Here is a 24513-nt window from a genome sequence, read left to right on the forward strand (position 1 = left end):
CTGCAAAACCACAGTTCTAATTTACTGGCGTATACCAGACTTTTTTAAATAGATATATTTGGGGCTGAACAGTCAGCAACACACTCAAACTGTTTTTTTTATGTAAAAAAGACCCAAAAGTGGATAATACAGAGATTTGACCCGTGGAACTGCAAAACCACAGTTATAGTTATGTGGCGTACACCAGACTCTTTTAAACAGATATATTGGTGTCTGACCAGTCAGGGAGACACTATTACAGTTTTTTTTAGGGCAAAAAATGCCAAAAACAGGATAATACAGAGATTTGACCCGTGGAACTGCAAAACCACAGTTAAAGTTATGTGGCGTACACCTGATTCTTTTAAACAGATATATTTGTGTCTGAACAGTCAGGGAGACACTATTACAGTTTTTTTTACGGCAAAAAATGCCAAAAACAGGATAATACAGAGATTTGACCAGTGGGACTGCAAAACCACAGTTCTATTTTTCTGGCCTACACCAGACTCTTTTAAACAGATATATTGCTGTCTGATCAGTCAGGGAGACACTATTACAGTTTTTTTTTACGGCAAAAAATGCCAAAAGCAAGATAATACAGAAATTTGACCCGTGGAACTGCAAAACCACAGTTATAGTTATGTGGCGTACACAAGAATCTTTTAAACAGATATATTGGTGTCTGACCAGTCAGGGAGACACTATTACAGTTTTTTTTACGGCAAAAAATGCCAAAAACAGGACAATACAGAGGTTTGACCCGTGGAACTGCAAAACCACAGTTATAGTTATGTGGCGTAGACCAGAATCTTTTAAACAGATATATTGGTGTCTGAACAGTCACAGACACATTCAATTTTTTTTTTTTTTGGGGGGGGGGATACCAAAAGGTTAATAAGATGTGCATTTGGACAGTCTGACTGAGGAAAAAAAATAAATACAGGATTTAGATTAAAAAAAAAAAAAAATTTCCTGGCCCCTGAGACCGGGGTGATAAGTCCAGCAATTTGACCAACAGGAGCACACAGGACTGTAATGCAGCGTTTGCTGGTATAACCACTGCGTCTCCTATACAGCCTGCCTGCCTGCCTGATATCTGGGATGGATATTAGTCCTGAGAAGGACTGCTTGTTTGATTTGGCAGGCTTTAGAGACCCTACACTACCTATTTCGCACTATATATCTCTCCCTAACTCAGCAGCACTGACCCTACAATGGCTGATCCGGAGCGACTGTGGCCAAGATGGCGGCGCCCGGTGTTAAATACTCGAGGTGACGCTGTGCGGCCAGCCAATCACTGTAATGCCCACAAACAACATGGTTGCAGCATTACAGTGACTGGCTGGCAATCCCTGCATGTTCATTGGCTCTGTAAAGAGCGCCAAACGTGCAGGGCGGAGACCCGAGCTCCCGCCCGAGTAACCCGGAAATGCTCGGTGCTCGCCAAACATCCCAAGTAGCGTGATGCTCGGGCGAGTACCGAGCAGTGTCGAGCATGCTCGCTCAACACTAGTGCTTACTAGGAGAAGCTACCTTCATATACAACTAACAAACACTAAGATTTCTCATTTATTTCTATTTTCTACAGCAGTAATGCTATTCAAATTTCATATATTTCTTGTCTGCATACTTAGCGTTGCAGTGTGCTACTTCGTTTGTTAGTTATATATGGAGGTAGCCGCTCCTAGTAAGCACCTGTACACACCTATTTCTTGTTTTGGAAGTGCCGGTCAGTTTTTTCTGTTTATACTTACACTGCACACTCTCAGGACTCAGAAGTCTGCAGTCACATAGGATTGAACTACACACCTGTACAACTTGTTTAAGGCTGGTAGCGTCCTGTCGAAACTTCACTCCACTGTTCCTTTGCTCTTCTAATCTAAGTCTCCACAGTCATTACTTTCCCAGCTCTGCTACATCTGTCATTAGTGTTCCAGCCCAGCTACGGTTACATCTTCAACAACAGTTGAACCCTGACTCGGCTGTCCTGCTGCACCAATATCACTTGTCTGTATTGCTGAAAAACTGCTCATACAGGCTAGGTGTTCCTAATTATTTATGGCAGAATTTTACAGAATAGTCATAGCCAGGTTGGTACCATCCCATAGACCTACCTTTATCTTTTTTGTTAATTCTTATGGATAAATCAGTCACTTCTCCAACATCTTTAGCCTTGACATGAAAAGTAAAAGCCTGTAAGAGAATGCAAATGGTACAGTAGGTGGGGCCACAATTTTATAAGAGGGGCTTCCAATGTCAACGACGGAGCATATAGTAGCTTTGGTAATGAAATCAATTGTAGAGCCCACAGAAAACACATAGCCACTAGTGTTGAGCCACCCCCGTAGTGTTCGAGTTCGGTTCGGTTCGTCGAACACCCGTGTGTTCGCCGAACTGTTCGTCGAACTGTTCGTCGAACACCTTCGAACACCGTTAAAACCAATGGCAGGCAAACAAAAACACATAGAAACACATAGAAAACACCTTCAAAGGTGTCCAAAAGCTGACAAACTGCTCAGAAGACACAACTAACACATGGAAAAGTGACAAGTACATATAGTCATGCGAAAAGAAAAGAGGTGGAGGAGTAAAAGGAGGGGGAGACACAGATATAGGCATGTCATGCCCTTCTAAAATCCAAAAAGTGAGAAGCCGACACGTTCAGTCCGCTCCTGCCCGTGCCACCTCCGTGTCGCCGGGTTTGTGCCAGAGCCGCGGTGAACCCTGACGGCCAGCCCCCCTCTCCCAATACTGGTGCCTGTCCGCTGGTGGGTCGAGCGAGCCCCCCTGTGGTGGAGGCAGCTCTAAGCTTTTTAATTTAAATTGTCTCTCTAATTTGAATAAATACACTTTAAATCCATTTACAAGGATCTATTGGAGGGCAAGTCTCATGCCAGCAGCCGCGTAATTCCAGCTCCAGTAGCGTCCACTAAAGCTGCTGCAGTTAAAAAGCTTTTATAAGGATCGAGCTCGGCTGTCCACCGCAAGGCATCCTACTGCCAGTCCGAGCCCCTATGCCTTGGGGTGCCTCCTGATGCTCTTCACTGAGTATCCCGTGGTCCCGAAGCATTTCCTTTGAAAAAATGAAGTGTCCAAACTACAGGTGGTGTAGCTTGCTTAACAGCCGGGATAATCCGCTGACTAGCAGACACTGCTACTAGGCACAAAGTATTTCCTGGGCTAGATGCAGTTAAAAATTTGTAATTAAATACTCTCGTTGGATGCTGAGAAAGCATTCCATAGAGTCTCCTGGCACGCCATATATGATTCTCTTAAAAAGCTTGGGGTAGGGGTCTAGGGGACCCTTTTATAGCCAAAATCACGGCCCTGTATCGCAATACGTCACCTAGGCTGAAGATAAATGGAACTGTAGCACCCTGAGGGCTCGGTTGCTACAGAGGTATTGCACCTCACCCAGAGGTGTGATATCTCACTCTCAGGTAAGGATGTAGTGTGGATCAGGACCCGACACCTGCATGCATTACACCACATTGCCGTGGGGCAGGGCGACCAATATGCCCCTGAGATGGGCACGACAGTCCCTGTCCCTGGCTGGAGTGGGGGGAGGGAACACTGAGGAAGGGGAACCCTGTAGTGCAGGAGCAGGGAGGAAGCAGTTCCTGGGTGCATTGAGAAGGGAGTATAAAAGGTGGGCACCATCTTAGTTCAGTGCAGAGAAGTCTGAGCAGAAGTGGCAGGGAGCAGGGGCTCTGCATGAGCTCTGCTCCGGAGGCGGGCCTAGTAACAGAGGCCCAGGCCTGGAAGAGGGAGAAGGAAGGAAGAGGAGCGGAGAAGGCTCCAGGAACGAGGAACGAAGGGATCTCAGGGGTGCGGACGGGCGAGTCGCCACCGCACGCCCGAATCCACCTGCGTGGAGGGGTCAGGCCAAAGGGGGAGACCGGTCCCCGAAACTAGTGGAGGCAGGAAACGACCCTCAGCTAGAAACAGGAGGCTGTGACATTTTATGTGGCGCAGCCCCTCGCTACACCCGCTAGGAAGGCACCACATAGGGTCAGGGAAACTGGCGCCAAGTTTACCAAGAGGAGGCCCGAGGCAGCCGGACAGAAGGGTTGGTAAGAAAGGCCAGACAAAGAACACACAAAGGGGGTCCTGTGAAGCACTCCAAAGTTATCTGGGAGTTGACTGAGCCCCTCACCTGGTGAGCACAGTACGACGTGGGCAGCCGTTACCTGCAGACGTGGTCTGGATAATAAGAACTGTGAGTAAAGGCCCTGGACTGCATCACTGACTCCGTGTCATTACTGCTGCTGCCCTGCACCATCACCCCCATCCTCCGCATACACTGCCCTGAGGCTATACTCCTCCCGTGGGGAGTTATGCTACGCTCTGCTGCACCCACAACACCAGCCTCAGCGGTCTGCCCTGGAGCGGCGGTTCACTCTGACCGCAATCCACGGGTGGCGTAGTCGGACATTTAAACATCAAAACCACATAAATAGTTCCGCCACTGGTTTGACCGCCCTGAGCCACGGAACCGGGTTGCCGACACGGAGACTACAACCACCAGCATCCACCAAAAAGGGTCCGGCTCCGGGTGTCCCAAGGCCCAGGGGGCGCGTCAGAACATTTTCATCACCTTTCACAATCACCAATGGTACAAGGCAGGGATGTTCTCTGTCCCCTCTCTTATACATCCTAGTGACGGAGCACCTGCTCTCATCAATTCGCCATAACCCCAATATTAGGTAGATTGAGGTGGGAGGCACCGAGTACAAGTGCTCTCTATTTGCTGATGATGTCCTAGTATATATCACTCAATCACATATATCCATCCATGCTGTTATGGCTGAAATAGATCACTTTGTTACATGGTCAAATTTTAAAATCAATGCAGCGAAGTCTGAGGCCCTCGATGTCTCCCTCCCCAAATCCATATAGGATTCCATCCAGTCCAACTTTCCCTTTGCCTGGCCCTCACAGGGTATCAAATACTTATGAATTCCTATTCATAGAGACCTCTCCCATCTATGTTATCTTAATTTTGGGCCCTTTATTGAACAACTCCATACAGACCACGGTTGGCAAGTTAGAACTGTAAGATTCACTACGTGAACCACTGGTGTTTTGTGGAAAAGCACATGTACACTGTGTTCCAAATTATTATGCAAAAAGTGTTTAGGAGTGATAAGGGAAGAATTTGTTTGTTTGTCAGTTAAACTCATTGATGGTGATGTGTGTCAGGGCTCTTTATATCACTGTAAGCAATTGCAGACACCTGTGCTAATTAGTTTGGCAGGTGTGTCCAATGAAAGGCAAGACTACTTAAGAAGGCTGTCTCACATTATTAAGCAGCCTACATTTTCTGCCAAAATGGGAAAGAAAAAGGATGTGTCGGCTGCTGAGAAGCAACAAATTGTGGAGTGTTTAGGTCAAGGCATGACTACAATCAACATTGTGCGATGATCAGGATGAAGTGTCTTGGCAATCAAGAAGTATGTAGCTGATTCACAGTACACACGTGTGCGTGCTGATAAGGGCAAATTGAGGACTCTTTCCTACAGGCAATTACGTCAGGTTGAAAGAGCAGCGGCAAAAAAGCCTTGTCATAGCAGCAGACAAGTTTTTGAAGCTGCTTGTGCCTCCAATGTCCCCCGAACAACAAGATGCAGGGTCCTTCAGAGGTTTGCAGCTGTGCATACGCCATCCTGTCGACCTCCTCTATCCACTTCACACAAGCAGAAACGGCTCCAGTGGGCCAAACATTACATGAAGACTGATTTCAAAACTGTTTTGTTCACGGATGAGTGCCGTGCAGCGCTCGATGGTCCAGATGGATGGAGTGGAGGATGGCTGGTTGATGGACACCCCACGCAAACACGGCTACAGCGCCAACAAGGAGGAGGTGGAGTAATGTTTTGGGCTGGAATCATGGGGAGAGAGATTGTCGGCCCCTTTAGGATCCCTGAAGGCGCTAAAGATGAACTCCATAATGTATGTGGATTTTCTCAAACAGCACTTCCTGCCATGGTTCAAGAAGAAGAACCGTGTATTTCACAGCAAGATCATTTTTCTGCATGATAATGCACCATCTCATGCTGCACATAAAACATCTGCATCTCTGGCTGATATGGGCATAAAAGGGGACAAACTTATGGTGTGACCCCCATGCTCCCCTGACCTCTACCCCATTCAGAACCTTTGGAGCATCATTAAAAGGAGTGTCTATGATGGCGGGAGGCAGTTCACATCTAAGCAACAGCTCTGGGAGGGTATTCTGTCCTCATGCAAAACAATTGAAGCAGAAACCATCCAAAACCTGACAAATTCAATGGACGAGAGAGTTCAGAAGCTCCTTTCGAACAAGGGGTCCTATGTGAAAATGTAACATCACCTAGAATAAAGTTTTGAGTTGAAAACTGTTTGATTTCAGTTTCTAACAACCTGCTAATGCTTATAATTTCAAAAATTACCATTTTTTTGGTCTTTATTAAAATGAAAAGGTTGATCGAAAAGTTTGGGGGATCTAAGAGTGTGGCAACCCAGTAGTCATGATTACTTCGAATTCTGACAATATGAGGGTCATGCTGCAGGTAGTGCAGCAAGAAGGCACTTATGTGTCTTGCGCATCTCGGAGCCCCAAAATTATTTTCCGGGCTAGATGCAGCTAAAAATTATTATTAATTTTAAATCTGGTGAAGCTTTAGTATAGATGGCCTAATAGGATCAGTGCTGCACACTGCTACAAAGCCCAAATTATTTTCCAGTCAAGATACAGATAAACATGATTAGTAATTTTAAATCTGGTGGAGCTTATTATAGATGGCCTAATAGAATCAGTGCTGCACACTGCTACAAAGCCCAAATTATTTTCCAGCCAAGATACAGATAAACATGATTAGTAATTTGAAAGCTTAAAACGGTTGGTAGGGTGATTTTAACCAATCATCAAGCTTTTACTCTCCCCAGGATGACACAGGGGTAGAAAAGTCGTTTCGGATCCATGATTTGTTCATCTTTCTGAACGTGAGTCTGTCTACATTATCAGTGGAGAGCCGCGTGCGCTTATCTGTCAGCACACCACCAGCAGCGCTGTACACACGTTCAGACAGAACGCTGGCTGCGGGGCATGACAAGATCTCCAAGGCATAAGTGGCTAGCTCCGGCCATTTATCCAGATTGGAAGCCCAAAAAGAGCAAGGGTCCAGTGACACAGTCGTGGCTTCAATGTTTACTTGGAGATACTCCTGTACCATCGTCTCTAGGCGTTGACTATGTGTCAGACTTCTTGTCTCCTGTGGCCTTGCAAAGGATGGGCTAAAAAAGTGGTGAAATGATTCCGCAAAATTGATGTTACCAGCAGATACTGTGGTTCTGTTACGGTTTGAGTGCTGAACACTTGACGGTCCCACGGTTGGCAAGTTGGAACTGTGAGATTCACTACGTGCACCACTGGTATTTTGTGGAAAAGCACATGTAAGATTCTGCAACAGTCTCTGCTGATACTCCTGCATGCGTGCATCCCTTTCTATGGCAGGAATAATTTCTGCAAATTTACTTTTGTACCGGGGATCTAACAGTGTGGCAACCCAGTAGTCAGGATTATTTATAATTCTCACAATTCGAGGGTCATGTTGCAGGTAGTGCAGCAAGAAGGCACTCATGTGTGTTGCGCATCCAGGAGCACCAAGTCCCTGTTGTGTTGGTGGCGAGGTAACAATCATGCTTCCTTCCTCTGTCCTCTCCCCACAACCTCGCACAACAGAAATGTGATCAAGGTCTCCCTCATCTGATGAGTCTTCCATCAGTTCGTCCTCCACTTCTTCCTGGGCTCCTGCACCTTCCTCACTAGTTTGGCTGCTACCATGCGCCCTGGTAAAACCATCTCCCCCACCCTCACATGCCTGCCGCCTTGGTGCTGCCGACCGTCTGGACCTTGCAGATGTTAGCCCTTCCGCATACAACTCCTCCTCCTCTACTTCCTCCACCTCCTCTTGTGCCACCACCTGACTCCGAATTCTGTTTAACATGTGCTCCAGCATGTAAATCACCGGAATAGTCATGCTGATAATGGCATCGTCAGCACTAAACATCTTCGTCGCCATTTCAAAACTGTGCAGAAGGGTGCATAGGTCCCTGATCTGAGACCACTCCTCCAGCGTGATTTGCCCCACCTCTGGATCTCGTTGGCCCAGGCTATACGTCAGAACGTATTGCACCAGGGCTTGTCGGTGCTGCCACAGTCGCTGCAACATGTGCAGAGTTGAATTCCACCGGGTAGGCACATCGCATTTTAGCCGGTGAAGTGGCAGGCCCAACGACTTCTGTAGAGATGTAAGTCGCTGAGCTGCGGGATGCGAACGGCGAAAGTGAGCACACAGCGACCGTGCCCTCTGCAGAAGGCCATCTAGTCTGGGATAGTGGGCTAAAAATTGCTGGACAACCAGGTTCAACACGTGAGCCATACAAGGCACGTGTGTGACATTGCCCCGGCGAAGGGCCGCACCCAGGTTTGCAGCATTGTCGCACACGGCCTTCCCTGGTTTCAGGTACAGTGGAGACAACCATTCATGAAATTGGTTCTCCAGAGCTGACCACAACTCCTCAGCTGTGTGACTCACATTTCCCAGACATTTCAATGTAAAAACCGCCTGATGACGTTGAGCCCTACTGCCAGCATAGTAAGGAGGTGTGCAGGATCCCTTCTGCGCAGTTAGAAAGCTTGTGGCATGACCAGACAGGCTTTGGGTGCAGGTGGAAGACCGAGAGGAGGTTGAGGAGGCAGAAGCAGTGGAGGAACTTTAACATAAAGAGGATTGACGCACAACTCGTGGGGACGGCAAGACTTGGACAGCAGCCCCTTGTCCTGCTGTCACCATAGTTACCCAGTGCCCAGTCAGCGACATGTAACGCCCCTGTCCATGCCTACTCGTCCAAGTGTCTGTGGTGAAATGCACCCTGTCACACACAGAGTTTCTCAAAGAAGCGGTGATGTTGTGTGCGACATGCTGGTGGAGCGCAGGCACACCTTTCTTTGAGAAGTAGTGCCGACTGGGCATCTGGTACTGGGGCACTGCGACGGACATAAGGTCTCGAAAATCCTCTGTGTCCACCAGGCGGAAAGGCAGCATTTCTGTAGCCAAGAACTTGCAGATGGTGAAATTCAACCTCTTAGCTTTCTCATGGCTAGGAGGAAATGGTCTTTTACTTGTCCACATCTGAGGGACCGAGGGCTGGCTATTGTGCTTAGACGGGGTTGATAAGGGTGTCCCCGGCAAACTGCCGGTCTGTGAGGAAGATGCAGGCGGACATGTTAGGTTGCCTTGATCCAAAGGTGGTGCTATCGATGTCGGACAGCGCTCAACACCAGCTGGTGTTACCACCTCCAAAGAAAATGATGACCTGCCAATCACGCTGGCTGTTGCGGGTAAAGAGGTGGCAGGTCTGCGCCCCAAAACAGGTGTGACTGCTGTCCCCCCAGTCACAGAGGATGAAGAGGCCGCGGATGCACAAGATATGGCAGACGGTGGTTGGCCCGGCCGGCTAGGCCGCATTGTAGCACACTGAGCTTCCCACTGCAACTTATGCTTCATGTCCATGTGCCGGTTCATGCATGAAGTACTCAAACTATGTATTTTTTGGCCTCTACTTAGCTTTTGCTGACAAATGTTACAGATAACACGAGTTGGGTCATCTTTATCGATCTGAAAAAATGCCCAGGCTATGCAAGGCTTAGCACCCATGCGACCTGAAGAGCCACCACGACTTGTGGTGAGAGGCAGAGTTGTGTTTGAGGATGCAGTTGTTGACGTGCTTCCAGTACTACGTCTCTGTCCAGGAAGGCGCAACCTGACCTCGTCGTCACTAGCATCTTCCTCCACCTCCTCTGCTGACCTCATCTCTTGGCTGACTGTGGGTTGACAGTAAGTGGGATCTCCAACCTCATCATCATCACCCTGTGCGTTATCACACCCGTCGTCCTCAGAGCCAACCTGTTCCTGCCCTGACAAAAAACTAAAGTTGTCGCTCCAATCAGGTATTTGAGTCTTATCATCGTCTTCCTCATTGTCTCCACCAACAGGAGTTACAGTTTGGGAATGAGGGTCTACATTATGGTCAGAACCTTCTGCGTCTGGTCCTGGATCCGACTCATAAAGATTCTGGGCATCAGTGCAGATCATTTCCTCGTCTGGATTCACAGAAGCGCTGGAGTCGACCTCTGATTCCCAGGCTATAGTATGAGTAAACAGCTCTGCAGACTCAACCATCTGTTCTACCTCATACTCAGACGGGCAGCTGGAGATTTGGGAGCTGTGAGGAAGCAAGTGCGATTGGGGTGACACCTTTGAGGACTGGAGTATTTGTGATGTTGAAGTTGATGTGGAGGAGAGCCCACTTAAAGAAGCACTTGATATCCGTTGAAGCACCTGCTGTTTTTGTGCCTCATCTGGAATTTGTAGCGATTGGCGTGGCCGTAAGAAAGGGATCTTATCACATTGTCCGCTAAAAGAAGTAGACATTTTAGTTTGGCTGGAAGATGGTCTTTCTTCTGCAGATGTTACTGTTGCTTTAACACCTACCCCACGGACACAACCTTTTTTCCCCTTCCCAACACGCCTATTCCCCTTTCCACCAGCAGCAGGCCTTTTTCCACTCATTTTGGTGGTTAACTAATTAACAACTCTGGAGTTGTTTGCACAAAAAAACAATGGATGGGAACCGAGCAGAGCTGAGTGGCCAAACTGTGGTATTAGGCCAAAACTATTGGCTGGGTTAGATGCAGAAAAAAATTATATTCAATTTGCAACCTGATGGAGGTCAGTATAGATGGACTAATAGAGAAAGTCCCACACACTGCTAGAAGGCCAAATATTTTTTCAGAGCTAGATGCAGAAAAAAATATATTCAGTTTGCAACCTGATAGAGGTCTGTATAGATGGAGTAATAGAACAAGTCCCACACACAGCTAGAAGCCCAATATTTTTTCAGAGGTAGATGCAGAAAAAAATATATTCAGTTTGCAACCTGATGGAGGTCAGTATAGATGGACTAATACAACAAGTCCCACACACAGCTAGAAGCCCAATATTTTTTCAGAGGTAGATGCAGAAAAAAATATATTCAGTTTGCAACCTGATGGAGGTCTGTATAGATGGATTAATAGAACAAGTCCCACACACAGCTAGAAGCCCAATATTTTTTCAGAGGTAGATGCAGAAAAAAATATATTCAGTTTGCAACCTGATGGAGGTCAGTATAGATGGATTAATAGAACAAGTCCCACACACAGCTAGAAGCCCAATATTTTTTCAGAGGTAGATGCAGAAAAAAATATATTCAGTTTGCAACCTGATGGAGGTCTGTATAGATGGACTAATACAACAAGTCCCACACACAGCTAGAAACCCAATATTTTTTCAGAGGTAGATGCAGAAAAAAATATATTCAGTTTGCAACCTGATGGAGGTCTGTATAGATGTATTAATAGAACAAGTCCCACACACAGCTAGAAGCCCAATATTTTTTCAGAGGTAGATGCAGAAAAAAATATATTCAGTTTGCAACCTGATGGAGGTCAGTATAGATGGACTAATACAACAAGTCCCACACACAGCTAGAAGCCCAATATTTTTTCAGAGGTAGATGCAGAAAAAAATATATTCAGTTTGCAACCTGATGGAGGTCTGTATAGATGGGTTAATAGAACAAGTCCCACACACAGCTAGAAGCCCAATATTTTTTCAGAGGTAGATGCAGAAAAAAATATATTCAGTTAGCAACCTGATGGAGGTCTGTATAGATGGATTAATAGAACAAGTCCCACACACAGCTAGAAGCCCAATATTTTTTCAGAGGTAGATGCAGAAAAAAATATATTCAGTTTGCAACCTGATGGAGGTCTGTATAGATGGATTAATAGAACAAGTCCCACACACAGCTAGAAGCCCAATATTTTTTCAGAGGTAGATGCAGAAAAAAATATATTCAGTTTGCAACCTGATGGAGGTCTGTATAGATGGATTAATAGAACAAGTCCCACACACAGCTAGAAGCCCAATATATTTTCAGAGGTAGATGAAGAAAAATATATATTCAGTTTGCAACCTGATGGAGGTCAGTATAGATGGACTAATACAACAAGTCCCACACACAGCTAGAAGCCCAATATTTTTTCAGAGGTAGATGCAGAAAAAAATATATTCAGTTTGCAACCTGATGGAGGTCTGTATAGATGGATTAATAGAACAAGTCCCACACACAGCTAGAAGCCCAATATTTTTTCAGAGGTAGATGCAGAAAAAAATATATTCAGTTTGCAACCTGATGGAGGTCAGTATAGATGGACTAATACAACAAGTCCCACACACAGCTAGAAGCCCAATATTTTTTCAGAGGTAGATGCAGAAAAAAATATATTCAGTTTGCAACCTGATGGAGGTCTGTATAGATGGATTAATAGAACAAGTCCCACACACAGCTAGAAGCCCAATATTTTTTCAGAGGTAGATGCAGAAAAAAATATATTCAGTTTGCAACCTGATGGAGGTCTGTATTGATGGATTAATAGAACAAGTCCCACACACAGCTAGAAGCCCAATATTTTTTCAGAGGTAGATGCAGAAAAAAATATATTCAGTTTGCAACCTGATGGAGGTCTGTATAGATGGATTAATAGAACAAGTCCCACACACAGCTAGAAGCCCAATATTTTTTCAGAGGTAGATTCAGAAAAAAATATATTCAGTTTGCAACCTGATGGAGGTCTGTATAGATGGATTAATAGAACAAGTCCCACACACAGCTAGAAGCCCAATATTTTTTCAGAGGTAGATGCAGAAAAAAATATATTCAGTTTGCAACCTGATGGAGGTCAGTATAGATGGACTAATACAACAAGTCCCACACACAGCTAGAAGCCCAATATTTTTTCAGAGGTAGATGCAGAAAAAAATATATTCAGTTTGCAACCTGATGGAGGTCTGTATAGATGGATTAATAGAACAAGTCCCACACACAGCTAGAAGCCCAATATTTTTTCAGAGGTAGATGCAGAAAAAAATATATTCAGTTTGCAACCTGATGGAGGTCTGTATAGATGGATTAATAGAACAAGTCCCACACACAGCTAGAAGCCCAATATTTTTTCAGAGGTAGATGCAGAAAAAAATATATTCAGTTTGCAACCTGATGGAGGTCTGTATAGATGGATTAATAGAACAAGTCCCACACACAGCTAGAAGCCCAATATTTTTTCAGAGGTAGATGCAGAAAAAAATATATTCAGTTTGCAACCTGATGGAGGTCAGTATAGATGGACTAATACAACAAGTCCCACACACAGCTAGAAGCCCAATATTTTTTCAGAGGTAGATGCAGAAAAAAATATATTCAGTTTGCAACCTGATGGAGGTCTGTATAGATGGATTAATAGAACAAGTCCCACACACAGCTAGAAGCCCAATATTTTTTCAGAGGTAGATGCAGAAAAAAATATATTCAGTTTGCAACCTGATGGAGGTCTGTATAGATGGATTAATAGAACAAGTCCCACACACAGCTAGAAGCCCAATATTTTTTCAGAGGTAGATGCAGAAAAAAATATATTCAGTTTGCAACCTGATGGAGGTCTGTATAGATGGATTAGTAGAACAAGTCCCACACACAGCTAGAAGCCCAATATTTTTTCAGAGGTAGATGAAGAAAAATATATATTCAGTTTGCAACCTGATGGAGGTCAGTATAGATGGACTAATACAACAAGTCCCACACACAGCTAGAAGCCCAATATTTTTCAGAGGTAGATGCAGAAAAAAATATATTCAGTTTGCAACCTGATGGAGGTCTGTATAGATGGATTAATAGAACAAGTCCCACACACAGCTAGAAGCCCAATATTTTTTCAGAGGTAGATGCAGAAAAAAATATATTCAGTTTGCAACCTGATGGAGGTCAGTATAGATGGACTAATACAACAAGTCCCACACACAGCTAGAAGCCCAATATTTTTTCAGAGGTAGATGCAGAAAAAAATATATTCAGTTTGCAACCTGATGGAGGTCAGTATAGATGGATTAATAGAACAAGTCCCACACACAGCTAGAAGCCCAATATTTTTTCAGAGGTAGATGCAGAAAAAAATATATTCAGTTTGCAACCTGATGGAGGTCTGTATAGATGGATTAATAGAACAAGTCCCACACACAGCTAGAAGCCCAATATTTTTTCAGAGGTAGATGCAGAAAAAAATATATTCAGTTTGCAACCTGATGGAGGTCTGTATAGATGGATTAATAGAACAAGTCCCACACACAGCTAGAAGCCCAATATTTTTTCAGAGGTAGATTCAGAAAAAAATATATTCAGTTTGCAACCTGATGGAGGTCTGTATAGATGGATTAATAGAACAAGTCCCACACACAGCTAGAAGCCCAATATTTTTTCAGAGGTAGATGCAGAAAAAAATATATTCAGTTTGCAACCTGATGGAGGTCTGTATAGATGGATTAATAGAACAAGTCCCACACACAGCTAGAAGCCCAATATTTTTTCAGAGGTAGATGCAGAAAAAAATATATTCAGTTTGCAACCTGATGGAGGTCTGTATAGATGGATTAATAGAACAAGTCCCACACACAGCTAGAAGCCCAATATTTTTTCAGAGGTAGATTCAGAAAAAAATATATTCAGTTTGCAACCTGATGGAGGTCTGTATAGATGGATTAATAGAACAAGTCCCACACACAGCTAGAAGCCCAATATTTTTTCAGAGGTAGATGCAGAAAAAAATATATTCAGTTTGCAACCTGATGGAGGTCAGTATAGATGGACTAATACAACAAGTCCCACACACAGCTAGAAGCCCAATATTTTTTCAGAGGTAGATGCAGAAAAAAATATATTCAGTTTGCAACCTGATGGAGGTCTGTATAGATGGATTAATAGAACAAGTCCCACACACAGCTAGAAGCCCAATATTTTTTCAGAGGTAGATGCAGAAAAAAATATATTCAGTTTGCAACCTGATGGAGGTCTGTATAGATGGATTAATAGAACAAGTCCCACACACAGCTAGAAGCCCAATATTTTTTCAGAGGTAGATGCAGAAAAAAATATATTCAGTTTGCAACCTGATGGAGGTCTGTATAGATGGATTAATAGAACAAGTCCCACACACAGCTAGAAGCCCAATATTTTTTCAGAGGTAGATGAAGAAAAAAATATATGCAGTTTGCAACCTGATGGAGGTCAGTATAGATGGACTAATAGAATGATGCTATGCCCAAAAGATTTTACTTCACTAGGTGCAGTAAAAAAAATGGTATTCTATACACAGGTGGTATATCTTGCAACACAGATAGGCTACTCCACTGACTAACACACTCTGCAATAGGCCAAAAAGGATTAGCTTTGCTAGATTCAGCCAAATGCTGTGAAAAAAACTTGCACAGCACTGGCACAGACCTGCCTGGCAAAAACTGATAGGAACTGATGTAACCTAGTCCTGAAAAGGACTCCAATTACAATTAGTCTTTACTCCCACAATCTATCTATTTAAGAGCACAGACCTGCCTGATAAAAGTCGTAGGAAATGCTGTGACCTAGTCCTTAAAAGGACTGCAATCACAACTATTCCCTACTCCCAAGCTATCTGTAGATTTGTGCGAAAATTGGCTTGAAATTAACAAGGTATAGCGCACACAGCAACAGCGGTGCCGTCTAACACGCAGCTGCAGCAGTGAGAAAATGGTGGCGACGGGGAAAATGGCTTGGTCTTATAGGGCAAGGACATGTGACATACACTGCCAATGACACATGCCCTTGCTTGTGTGAAAAAAAGCACTTCGCTCCGTGTGTGCGCTGCTGATAGGCTGACAGATTGCACCTCCCCACTGTAAATGCGGGAAAGAGAAAAAAAAATGGAGATCTTCATTGTTCCTGCAGAGATCCATCCCCTGCCCCTCCCCCCACCCCGCTGTACACTCAAACTGCGTATTAACATTAATTTTCATCATTACTGAGAAAAAATCCAGTTATGATTTTGGTGCACGAACAGTTATCGAACATAACCTCGAACAGCCGAATTTTTCTCAAATTGTTCGTGTTCGCCGAACGGCTCGAACACCGCCCAAAACAGCTCGAATTTGAGATTGGCGAACAGTTCGAGTAGAACAACGCTCATCTCTAATAGCCACTCAATAAGGAATATACTATGGATTCAGTTTATTTAGAACATACAAAAAATGACATAAAAGACAATATTAAAAATGGAGAGAATCATACTACGGAAAATAGTGGAAAAACATAACACATATAAATGGGTATAAAATACATGGTCAAAAAATACTCAATCTTAAATAAAATGGCTGTGCATAGGGCAAAATATAGATAGAGTGTTAAAATATATATCTACTAGCTATTGAACCCGTTCTACGCCCGGGTGGCGAGCTTTTTTATTGGTATATAGTCTCCCATGCTGGTATGTGCTGCCCTCCTCCTGGTATTTGTGCTGCCCCATCCTGTCCCCACCATCCTATCCTGGTATGCATGGCACCCCTCACCCCCAATCCTTGTATGCATGGCACCACTCACCCCCAATCCTGGAATGCATGGTACCCCTCATTCCCAATCCTGGTATACATGGCACCCCTCATCCCCATCCTGGTATGCATGGCACCCCTCACCTCCAATCCTGGTATGCATGGCACCCCTCACCCACAATCCTGGTATGCATGGCACCCCTCACCCCCAATCCTGGTATGCATGGCACCCCTCATTCCCAATCCTGGTATGCGTGGCACCCCTCACCCCCAATCCAGGTATGCGTGGCACCCCTCATCCCCAATCCTGGTATGTGTGGTACTCCTCAAGCCTATCCTGGTATGCATGGTACCCCATCCCTCATCCCTATCCTGGTATGTATGGTATCCCTCATCCTGGTATGCATGAGCCCCTCATCCACATCCTGGTATACATGGCACCCCTCACCCACATCCTGGTATGCATGGCACCCCTCATCCCCATCCTGGTATGGATGGCCCCTTATCCCTATCCTGGCATGCATAGCCCCTCATCCGAATCCTGGTATGCATGGCACCCCTCATCCCCAATCCCAGTATGCATGGCACCCCTCATCCCCAATCCTGGTATGCATGGCACCCCTCATCCCCAATCCTGGTATGCATGGCTCCCCTCATCCCCAATCCTGGTAGGCATGGCACCCCTCATGCCCAATCCTGGTATGCATGGCACCCCTCATGCCCAATCCTGGTATGCATGGCACCCCTCATGCCCAATCCCGGTATGCATGGCACCCCTCATGCCCAATCCCAGTAAGCATGGCACCCCTCATCCCCAACCCTGGTATGCATGGTACCCCTCATCCCTATCCTGGTATGTATGGTACCCCTCATCCCTCATCCTGGTATGCATGGTACCCCTCATCCCTATTCTGGTATGCATGGCTCCCCTCATCCCCAGTCCTGGTAGGCATGGCACCCCTCATGCCCAATCCTGGTATGCATGGCACCCCTCATGCCCAATCCCGGTATGCATGACACCCCTCATGCCCAATCCCGGTATGCATGGCACCCCTCATCTCCAACCCTGGTATGCATGGCTCCCTCATCCCCAATTCTGGTATACATGGTACCCCTCATCCCTCATCCTGGTATGCATGGTACCCCTCATCCCCAATCCTGGTATGCATGGCTCCCCTCATCCCCAATCCTGGTAGGCATGGCACCCCTCATGCCCAATCCTGGTATGCATGGCACCCCTCATGCCCAATCCTGGTATGCATGGCACCCCTCATGCCCAATCCCGGTATGCATGGCACCCCTCATGCCCAATCCCGGTATGCATGCCACCCCTCATGCCCAATCCCGGTATGCATGGCACCCCTCATGCCCAATCCTGGTATGCATGGCACCCCTCATGCCCAATCCTGGTATGCATGGCACCCCTCATGCCCAATCCCGGTATGCATGCCACCCCTCATGCCCAATCCCGGTATGCATGGCACCCCTCATGCCCAATCCCGGTATGCATGGCTCCCTCATCCCCAATTCTGGTATACATGGTACCCCTCATCCCTATCCTGGCATACATGGTACCCCTCATCCCTATCCTGGTATGTATGGTACCCCTCATCCCTATTCTGGTATGTATGGTACCCCTCATCCTGGAATGCATGGCACACCTCATCCCAATTCTGGTATGTATGGCCTCCTCGTCCCAGAAACCTGGTATGCATGGCAACAAATCCCTCATCCCAGTATGCATGGCACCCCTCATCCTTATCCTGGTATGCATGGTACCCCTCATCCCTATTCAGGTATGCATGGCCCCTCATTCCTATCCTGGTATGCATAGCCCCTCATCCGAATCCTGATATGCATGGCACCCCTCATCCCCAATCCCGGTATGCATGGCACCCCTCATCCCCAATCCTGGTATGCATGGCACCCCTCATGCCCAATCCTGGTATGCATGGCACCCCTCATGCCCAATCCTGGTATGCATGGCACCCCTAATGCCCAATCCTGGTATGCATGGCACCCCTCATGCCCAATTCCGGTATGCATGGTACCCCTAATGCCCAATCCTGGTATGCATGGCACCCCTCATGCCCAATTCTGGTATGCATGGCACCCCTCATGCCCAATCCTGGTAAGCATGGCACCCCTCATCCCCAACCCTGGTATGCATGGTACCCCTCATCCCTATCCTGGTATGTATGGTACCCCTCATCCCTATCCTGGTATGCATGGTACCCCTCATCCCTATTCTGGTATGTATGGTACCCCTCATCCTGGTATACATGGCACCCCTCATCCCAATTCTGGTATGTATGGCCTCCTCATCCCAGAAACCTGGTATGCATGGCACCCAATCCCTCATCCTAGTATGCATGGCACCCAATCCCTCATCCTAGTATGCATGGCACCCCTCATCCTTATCCTGGTATTCATGGCACCCCTCATGCTTATCCTGGTATGCATCATACCCCTCATCCTGGTATGCATGGCACCCCGTCCCTCATCCTGGTACCCCGCATTCCTATTCTGGTATATATGGTACGCCTCAACCCTATTCTGGTATGCATGGCACCCCTCACCCCCCAATCCTGGTATGCATGGTCCCCTCACCCCCCAATCCTGGTATGCATGGTCCCCTCACCCCCCAATCCTGGTATGCATGGTCCCCTCACCCCCCAATCCTGGTATGCATGGTCCCCTCACCCCCCAATCCCGGTATGCATGGTCCCCTCACCCCCCAATCCTGGTATGCATGGGCCCCTCATCCTCCAATAATGGTATGTGAGGTACTCCTCATCCTGGTATGCATGGTCCCCTCACACCCCAATCCTGGTATGTGTGGTACCGCTCACCCCCCTCCTGGTATGTGTGGTACCCCTAACCCCCCCAATCCTGGTATGCATAGTCCCCTCACCATGCAATCCTGGTATGCATGGGCCCCTCATCCCCCAATCCTGGTATATGTGGCCCCCTCACCCTCCAATCCTGGTATGTGTGGCCCTCTCACCCTCCAATCCTGGTATGTGTGGCCCCCTCACCCCCCAATCCTCATATGCATGGTCCCCTCACCCACCAATCCTGGTATGCATGGTCCCCTCACCCCCCAATCCTGGTATGTGTGGTACCCATCATCCTGGTATGCATGATCCCCTCACCCCACAATCCTGGTATGCATGGTCCCCTCACCCCACAATCCTGGTATAAGTGGCCCCCTCACCCTCCAATCCTGGTATGTCTGGCCCTCTCACCCTCCAATCCTGGTATGTGTGGCCCCCTCACCCCCCAATCCTCATATGCATGGTCCCCTCACCCACCAATCCTGGTATGCGTGGTACCCCTCGCCCCCCAATCCTGGTATGCATGGTCCCCTCACCCTCCAATCCTGGTATGTGTGGCCCCCTCACTCCCCAATCCTGGTATGTGTGGCCCGCTCACCCCCCAATCCTGGTATATGTGGCCCCCTCATTCCAAAAAAAGAAACAGTTATACTCACCTTTGTTCTCTGTGCTCCAGTGCTGCTGCGTCCTGTTCTGCCGGAGGCTGGGGGAGGAGTGCGGCGCCGGAGCACCGTGCCATTTTGCTGAAGACACACTGCAAATGTGTCTTCAGTAAAATGGTAACGGATAGCGCTATGTGCATGCGCCGATCCGACGCCTAACTCCTGTCCTGGTCTCCGGCGCCGCGGCGACGCTCCTCCCGGTCAGGTAAGTATGTAAGTATGGCGCCGTAGATAGCGGTATGCGTTCAGTGCCTACGCATACCGCGATCTCCGGCGCCATACACACTCCTCTTACCTGTAACGGCTGGATGCGTGATTCTGTCTGGAGCCAGACTGCGCGTCGCACATGCGCAGTCTATCGAGGCTTCAGACAGAGACACGCATCCCCGGTTATATTATAGACTACCTATTGAACCCGTTCTACGCCCGGGTGGCGAGCATTTTTATTGGTATATGGTCTCCCATGCTGGTATGTGCAGCCCCCCTCCTGGTATTTGCGCTGCCCCCATCCTGTCTCCATCATCCTATCCTGGTATGCATGGCACCCCTCACCCCCAATCCTGGTATGCATGGCACCCCTCATCCCCTAATCCTGGTATGCATGGCACCCCTCATCCCCAATCCTGGAATGCATTGCACCCCTCATCCCCTAATCCTGGAATGCATGGCACCCCTCATCCCCTAATCCTGGTATGCATGGCACCCCTCATCCCCTAATCCTAGTATGCATGGCACTCCTCATCCCCAATCCTGGAATGCGTGGAACCCCTCATCCCCAATCCTGGTATGCGTGGCACCCCTCATCCCCAATCCCGGTATGCGTGGTACTCCTCACCCCTATCCCGGTATGCATGGTGCCCCGCATTCCTATCCTGGTATGCATGGTTCCCTCACCCCGCAATCCTGGTATGCGTGGTCCCCCTCACCCCCCAATCCTGGTATGCATGGTACCCCTCATCCTGGTATGCATGGTCCCCTCGCCCCCCAATCCTGGTATGCGTGATACCCCTCACCCCCCAATCCTGGTATGCATGGTCCTCTCACCCCCCAATCCTGGTATGCATGGCACCCCTCATCCCCAATCCTGGAATGCATGGCACCCCTCATCCCCTAATCCTGGAATGCATGGCACCCCTCATCCCCTAATCCTGGTATGCATGGCACCCCTCATCCCCTAATCCTGGTATGCATGGCACCCCTCATCCCCTAATCCTGGTATGCATGGCACCCCTCATCCCCAATCCTGGAATGCATGGCACCCCTCATCCCCCCTCCCCCCCGTTCAGTGCCTACGCATACCGTGATCTCCGGCACCATACACACTCCTCTTACCTGTAACGGCTGGATGCGTGATTCTGTCTGGAGCCAGACTGCGCGTCGCGCATGCGCAGTCTATCGAGGCTTCAGACAGAGACATGCATCCCCGGTTATATTATAGACTACCCATTGAACCCGTTCTACGCCCGGGTGGCGAGCATTTTTATTGGTATATGGTCTCCCATGCTGGCATGTGCTGCCCCCCTCCTGGTATTTGCGCTGCCCCCATCCTGTCTCCATCATCCTATCCTGGTATGCATGGCACCCCTCACCCCCAATCCTGGTATGCATGGCACCCCTCATCTCCTAATCCTGGTATGCATGGCACCCCTCATCTCCAATCCTGGAATGCATGGTACCCCTCATCCTCTAATCCTGGAATGCATGGCACCCCTCATTCCCTAATCCTGGTATGCATGGCACCCCTCATCCCCTAATCCTGGTATGCATGGCACCCCTCATCCCCAATCCTGGAATGCATGGCACCCCTCATCCCCCAATCCTGGTATGCATGGCTCCCTCATCCCCTAATCCTGGTATGCATGGCACTCTTCATCCCCAATCCTGGAATGCGTGGCACCCCAAATCCTGGTATGCGTGGCACCCCTCATCCCCAATCCTGGTATTCGTGGCACCCCTCATCCCCAATCCCGGTATGCGTGGTACTCCTCACCCCTATCCCGGTATGCATGGCATCCCTCACCCCCATCCCGGTATGCATGGCACCCCTCACCCCTATCCCGGTATGGTTGGCACCCCTCACCCCTAATCCCGGTATGCGTGGCACCCCTCACCCCCAATATGCATGGCACCCCTTACCCCCAATCCCGGTATGCATGGCACCCCTCATCCTTATCCTGGTATGCATGGTGCCCCGCATTCCTATCCTGGTATGCATGGTTCCCTCACCCCGCAATCCTGGTATGCATGGTCCCCTCACCCCCCAATCCTGGTATGCATGGTCTCCTCACCCCCCAATCCTGGTATGCATGGTCTCCTCACCCCCCAATCCTGGTATGCATGGTCCCCACACCCCCCAATCTTGGTATGTGTGGCCCCCTGATCCCTTTCACGCTGTACACACATACAAAAAAATAAACACTTATACTCACCTTTCTTCCCTGTGCTCCAGCGCTGAGGTGTCCTGTTCTGCCGGAGGCCGGGGGAGGAAAAAAATAAAGTTGGATCCAAAATGGCTGACTTCAAAATGGCCGCCATGGTCACCACCCACCTGGAAAAGTTTTCCCCCTCCCATATACTAATGTGCCACAAACAGGAATTTGATATCACCAACCATTCCCATTTAATTTAGGTGTATCCATATAAATGGCCAACCCTGTAGATATCCATGGTGGTAGTCTAGGCTAATGATAGGTTGATATCCTGGGAACTTTAGCCTGGGTTACTGATTAACATTAGATAATTTGGGACCCACCTCCATGAGTCAGACCAAAGCGGCTATATCCTGCATGCTGTAGAGGAAATGTATAGGTGAGTGTAGCAATAAAATCTGATTGCCAAGTTTTTTAAAGCTGGATCAGGGGAAAAAGGGTGATCCGTTGATCCCATGGATGGCTTGAGTATTAAAAGGAGTAATTGTGACACAACTCATAAGACTGGGTTCAGACAGCTGAACTAAAACTCTGACCAGTTATGTACCGCTCCATGTGCTCGTTTGCAGAGTGGACGAGTGCAGCAGCCACTTGCTATTTACATGTACTAGTCTTGTCCGTAAATTGAACCAGAATAATGCATGCTGCGATTTCTTTTTTTTGCATGCAAACCATTGATCCGTATTGTCAATGGCTGTAATGGGTATGTGTGCTCCTCGTGTGCGGTCCGTGGCGCATAATACGAGCCCTTAAACTGATTGTTTTCCCATGAGGTAAAAAATATACCTCCCACCGCTGCCACCAATTTGTCAGGGAAACTTGCCGGCCGGTGGGTGTCGCTCTCTGGCGCCCCCTTACCTCCCAGGTCAGTCAAGGTACTGCACCTAGAGTAAGTAGTGCCAGGAAGCTGCCACCAGCGGGGGAAGACACTGTGGGGTGTGTGTTGTCCCTTACACGTCACTAATCCGTGACGCCACGATACGGGCACAGCTCTCCGGCGACCACTCGCTCTAGGTGCAGTACCTTGACTGACCTGAGAGGCAAGGGGGCGCCAGAGAGCTGTGCCCGTATCGTGGCGTCACGGATTAGTGACGTGTAAGGGACAACACACACCCCACAGTGTCTTCCCCCGCTGTTGACAGCTTCCTGGCACTACTTACTCTAGGTGCAGTACCTTGACTGACCTGGGAGGTAAGGGGGCGCCAGAGAGCGACACCCAAAGCTTGCTATGTTTACCATCTTTTCAGTTAGCCATTAAAAGGTATCAACCACTGAGGACTCTCAAATTCCAATATTGTTTTCTCATGAACACTCGAGGGAGACCCAGCTCTTACCTGTTCTGCACTGGATGTAATGGTTTTGGCCAATGGATTTTGAAGGGAAACTGTGTGGGTTCTCTCGCTTTTCCCATATAGTCGTATAAACATGGAGGGTGTTGTTTCTTGAACGTTGACTGTGGTGTAAACAGCGATTTCATAATCTATGTTCTCACTTGTTGTTGGCACCTGCAGTTTACACAGAGACCGTACGTGTAACCATAGATGCAAATCCCAAAGTGTAATTGTAAATCCTCAACCACAAAGAAACGAATGTCAGGTGACATACTTTATTATCATGGCTTTCTGGTAACGATAACACCATGCTATCAATGCCAGCGAGATGGATTTGTCCCATAGAAATAAGAGTATTATGTTCACAAGTTAATAGCGTACTATACCAAGCTGCGCAAATTTCCTGCTGTGTGCGGAGTACAGACCTGACAATAGTATACATGCATATATATACAGTACAGACCAAAAGTTTGGACACACCTTCTCATTTAAAGATTTTTCTGTATTTTCATGACTATGAAAATTGTACATTCACATTGAAGGCATCAAAACTATGAATTAACACATGTGGAATTATATACTTAACAAAAAAGTGTGAAACAACTGAAAATATGTCTTATATTCTAGGTTCTTCAAAGTAGCCACCTTTTGCTTTGATGACTGCTTTGCACACTCTTGGCATTCTCTTGATGAGCTTCAAGAGGTAGTCACCGGAAATGGTCTTCCAACAATCTTGAAGGAGTTCCCAGAGATGCTTAGCACTTGTTGGCCCTTTT

The 24513-nt window shown here is 47.5% G+C and overlaps 1 protein-coding gene across 5 annotated transcripts in view; it reads right to left on the reverse strand.

The window, feature by feature from the left end:
- LOC141162016 (uncharacterized) overlaps positions 1-24513 on the reverse strand; it is an 80911-nt gene that overhangs the window by 33708 nt on the left and 22690 nt on the right. For all 5 annotated transcript variants that reach the window (XM_073647636.1, XM_073647635.1, XM_073647634.1 and 2 more), the window contains 2 exons: positions 23741-23911; positions 2097-2175 (listed from right to left, as the gene is read on the reverse strand). In XM_073647636.1, coding sequence (XP_073503737.1) covers positions 2097-2175; positions 23741-23911 — 250 coding nt within the window. The remainder of the gene's footprint in view (positions 1-2096; positions 2176-23740; positions 23912-24513) is intronic.

This window comes from Phyllobates terribilis, unplaced genomic scaffold (assembly GCF_046119375.1).
Source record: "Phyllobates terribilis strain yellow unplaced genomic scaffold, ASM4611937v1 Scaffold_9__5_contigs__length_417890890, whole genome shotgun sequence".
NCBI lineage: Eukaryota > Metazoa > Chordata > Amphibia > Anura > Dendrobatidae > Phyllobates > Phyllobates terribilis.